The 4,896-nt window shown below is 30.1% G+C and overlaps 1 protein-coding gene across 1 annotated transcript in view; it reads left to right on the top strand.

The window, feature by feature from the left end:
• Positions 1 to 1,266, top strand: part of LOC143588700 (patatin-like protein 2) — a 119,278-nt gene extending 118,012 nt beyond the window's left edge. The window contains exon 7 of the mRNA XM_077069634.1: positions 975 to 1,266. Within this exon, the coding sequence (XP_076925749.1) occupies positions 975 to 1,059 (85 nt within the window). The 3' untranslated portion in view covers positions 1,060 to 1,266. The remainder of the gene's footprint in view (positions 1 to 974) is intronic.
• The last annotated feature ends 3,630 nt before the right edge of the window (positions 1,267 to 4,896 follow it).

Raw genomic sequence — 4,896 nt, 5'->3', positions numbered from 1 at the left:
AACTTAACAAAAACATTTACAATATTAGCACAACTAATAAAAGTTAATTACTTGTGACATAGTGGTAAAAGGCTTGGGTTCTTCAGTGAAAACTCAAGTTCGGATCTTATTTCTGTCAGTTTTGAGTGAATATTGGCAATAAACGATTTGAGCTAGGCCTTGTGCAAAGGTTGTCAGTTCGCTAAGCCCACCCGGATTTGCATTCCACCGTGTGTTACGCCTGAGAGTTTTGTTTTTATGGTGGTACAACGATTGTCAACTGGCAGTCGGTAGTATGGTTTCCCGGGGAAACACCCAAGCCAAACTCTAAAGCCAGCGTGCACGGTTAAGATAACACAGTCTGGCCAGAGTGGAGCACCGGGGTTTTTCAAATTTGAAGAGTACAGTAACCTAAATACAAGAAAGACGCGTTTAAAAAAAATAAAAATATAAAAGTTAACTAACATTAAAAAAACAAACGAGTTTGATTGATTTTAATAGAACACTTGACAAATTTGGTAACTATTAAATGATTTTTACTTTTTTGTTTTAAACAATAAGTTCACACATCCATAAATTAACACCGTATTCTCATAATGGGGCTTAAACCTCAGTTTAAACTCTTTTTGTAATACCTTAACATCAATGTGTTACAATCCCTTTGGTTATTTTGTGAAGTTTTCCTTTATAATTCTTTGTGGTTCTGCATTAAAACACAGGAGAACAGCTTAGAAAGAACATTGGCTTCATTGGACATCGCTACTAAGAAAAATCTGAATTATTTGAGTAAAGCCGGTGAATACTTACTGAAAAAGAAAGTTTCAACTGTCGACTTGGAAAAAGGAGAATTCGTCCCCTACAGGGAAGAAACTAACGAAGTAGTTCTCATAGAGTATGTATCTTTATAAACTAGTATTAGATGAACCCTAGAGATCAAAACATATATTTCTAGCTAGCTTGTATATTACATTAATGGATTATTTTTCTTTCGGTAGATTTGCCAAGACACTTATTAACGAGAAGCGAGTTCGTGCCGGTTTGCCTCCACGTGTCTTCGAAGAGACAAAACCGGGAACATGAGAATTAAGCATTGCATGAAGGACAGGCATACTTAATATCTAGTGATAAAGTTAAATAAAGTTATGGCTAAGAGTGCCTAGTTAGACTTGTCAACTTTATGCTTTCAAAAAGTTGTGTTTGTTGCATGTTGCCACTGTCGTGTGAAGAAACTTAAGATATCTTATCGGAAAGGGTTGTTAAAATGTAACTAAAAGCAATGCTATCTTATCCGATCACTTTCAAAACTAAATACCGTCGTAAGTAGGAAGTAATTTTTGTCTTGTTGTGCCTTGTGCGGATATGTAGTACGTTTCAATTCAATATGAAATCTTAAATAAACAAAGAATGAACTTTGAAACACAAAATACAATTTTGATACAAAAGTAATAAAAACTTGAAATCTTTCTGCTCACTCCTAGCTAGTAAACCGGACTTTCACTAGTGGATTGTTTTGTCGTAAATCCGTCAGAGAAAGTCGACAATGATGCGAAAAGTTTTCGGTATAATGCTCATGGGTAACACTCTTTTCAACAGAATGTTGACGAGTTTTTCCCACAAAGAATGATCTCTTGCCGGCTCAAAAGAGCTATCGGCAATCCATCATTGACTTTACGAAATGAGTAAATTACTATTTTGGATCATGTGGTTTAGCTCATTTAACCATGTATATCTATACTAGTTTTAAAGCCCGTGTAACACACGTGATTATCCAGATTATAAAATTACAAGTAATATAAATAATTACATAACGTATACGAATATATGTATTACAACTATGCTTGTATCTATACTATGTGTAAAGCCCGCGGCTCGTGGCTCACTCGAAAATAGCTCGAAAAAGGCTCGGCTCGAAAAAGCTCGATTCTAAATGAGCTCGACTCGGCTCGATATTTAAACGAGCCGAGCTCGAGCCAGGGTCACCTCGGCTCGTGGCTCGGTTCTGGCTCGACTCGTTAGCTCGGCTCGTTGACTCGTTTAGATTAAACCCTAAATTTTAATTTCTATATATAATAATATCATACCAAGAAATAAATAAATAAAAATTATACATATATTATGTCACTCGATACATAAAACCTTATAAAAGAATAATGAAATTAAAGAAAATAAATTTATAAATTCTCTAGTTTATAAATTTTATATAATATGTATGTTAAAATTATATATTTTGTATTTTATATATCAAAATTTGTAAAATATAAAATAAAAGAATAATAAATTAAAAATTAAAAAATTAAAGGAGTCTGGCTCGACGAGCTCGAGCTCAATTTTTCAGCTCGATAAAGAAAACGAGCCGAGCTAGCTAGCTCGATTAAGTTCGAGCTCGAGCTCGATCACACTCGGCTCGATTACAGCCCTAACTATGTGTACATATATTGATTTTATTTATATCACAAAATGATTTTTCTAAATAAACTTAATAAATAAAATGCACGTGCAATAACGTACTCAAGAACGCTCCTTCTATTGAAACTTTCATGGTCAGTATCATATATGTATAATTGAAAGACTTTCGGGAGAATACTTCTTATTCAATAGTAGTTATGATCACTTAGTCTAAATACCAAAGGAGCATTACATTTATTGATATAGTTTACAATTTACAACCCATAGAAGGAAATGGGAACATTAAATTATATGACGGATGTTCTTCAAAACTATGTGTTTCTAAGCTACACCATGAAAATGATTTTGATAAGTTTCATAGACTTTCTCAGCTTTTTCATAATGACAACATAAATAATACTCCCTTCGTCCCATTATAAGTGTCCACATTTTCCTTTTTTATTTGTTCCATTACAAGTGTCAATTTTTAAAATTTATTAGTTAATTTTGAAGTTTACCCTTAAACACACACAACTAACATTAATAAACATCAAACAATATTGATGGACCCACTTTTTAAGGACATTATTGTCATTCGGTAAGTAAAAAAGTAATCATTCAACTCAACTTAAACTTTATGTTTTACAAACTTAGACACTTATAATGGGACGGAGGGAGTAACAGGTTAATTCATTTAATTTTTTGAATATATTGCTATTTGAGCATAGTATTGTATAACGTGTTTCTCATACAATGTTTTGATCCCCATTGAAGAAAAAGTTAATGTTGACACAAATGTTTCAAAACTGATAAAAGTTAGAAACGTTGATAGGCCTGGGGGTGGCATGTCAAAAGTGTTCAGTATCTTTTCTTAAATTTTGATAATATGGAAAAATTAGTCAATTTGTCAAATCTCGAACCTTTTAAGCATTTCCAAAAATATCCTTCAAAATAAATTTGAACCTCGAATCATGTTTAAAATTCTAACTTTCGTTCGTTTGACATTTTCAAGTCAACAATTTGAACACGTAACAAATTTGACGATAAATCTATTTGCATTCTTAAACTTTTATAAATACTCTAATTTCTTATTTTTAACATGTAACAAATTTTAATCCAAATTTAGTTAACTTGTATCAAAAAATATATTTACCAAGAAATTAAATATGATAAACTTTTTTATATATGAAAGTAATTAGTATATATTTACTAAATTAGCCTAAAAAATATATAATTTACTAAATTAATCAAAAAAGAAATTGATAGAATTAAAGCATATATTTATAATTTATAAATTTATATGACAATTTACAATAATAATAATAATAGATAAATGGATTGATTTTAAAAAATTGATCAACTTTTAAGCATAGATTTATAATTTAATGATTAAAAATATTGCTTTGTAAAATAAAAACGTATTCGAGTTTTGTTTTTCTTTATAATATTCAATAATATACATAGTATAATATGTTGATGATAGTATTTGAAATTAAATTCTTTTCAATCTTTAACAAACATGGTTTGTTGTTAATTTTTGAATTTTACCAAGTATTTTAGAATATATAGTAAAATAGTATGCTAATATTTTCTTTTATAAAAATGAATAGATATAAAATAAATAGAGTGTATAAGGAAAGTGAATATGACATATATTAGGGTTAAATAAAATTTTAATTTTAGAGGGAAAAAATAGTAAGAATTAACCATAAAGCTACATCTGTCACAATTATTTTCTTTTATTAGAATATATAGATTTTGTGTCGAGTTAGGTTATTTAATAAATTATAATTAATTAAATAATAATGAGTCCACATTATAATTTTTCCAATAATATGTATGTAGAATAAAGCACTGGACTCCTTATCTTCTACTTTAAGTCCTTAACTTTTATGCAAATGGGGCCTTCATCAAAAGTTTTAAATGTCTTAAAACTGTAAGAGAGTGTTTGGGATTGCTTCTTTAAAATGTTCTTTTTTTTCGGAGAGACAAAATGTTTAAAATGCCTCTCCAAAAGCACCTAAAAGCTTCAATTTGGTGCTTTTGGAGGGACATTTTGGACATTTTGTCTCTCCAAAAAACAAAAGGTATTTTAATGAAGCAATCTCAAACACCCCTTTAGTATACTTTGTCGCTTGCTTGTACAATTTTTTTACCCCTTACACAAATTCCTACGGTGTTGACGGTTAAACCGAATTAAAAATCCCTATAAAAATTCATACTTAAGTTCTAGGATAATGGATCCTTCATGGTTTCATCTAAGAATTGTTGGAAATCAGGTCCCAAAAACAACATTTGAACAATTGGTTTTGTGATCAAACACTAGATCACGACGACTTTTTCTTTTATTCAATAAACTTACAATACAAATTACATAAACCCTACCCATCTATTTATCTAAACACAATAACATATTGTAGGAAACTAAATACGCTAAACATGCCTTCAACTTTGACTTCCTTAAAAAAACACCTGTTAACTTTTTTGATCATCCGTTTTAGGATTAACTTCCAACTTCCAATAAGAAAATAT

This window comes from Bidens hawaiensis, unplaced genomic scaffold (genome assembly GCF_021521415.1).
Source record: "Bidens hawaiensis isolate Kalapana, Puna unplaced genomic scaffold, B.hawaiensis_p1.1 tig00036715_1, whole genome shotgun sequence".
Lineage (NCBI taxonomy): Eukaryota > Viridiplantae > Streptophyta > Magnoliopsida > Asterales > Asteraceae > Bidens > Bidens hawaiensis.
The sequence above is the reverse complement of the archived record's forward strand: the minus strand, read 5'-3'. Positions and strand labels throughout refer to the sequence as shown.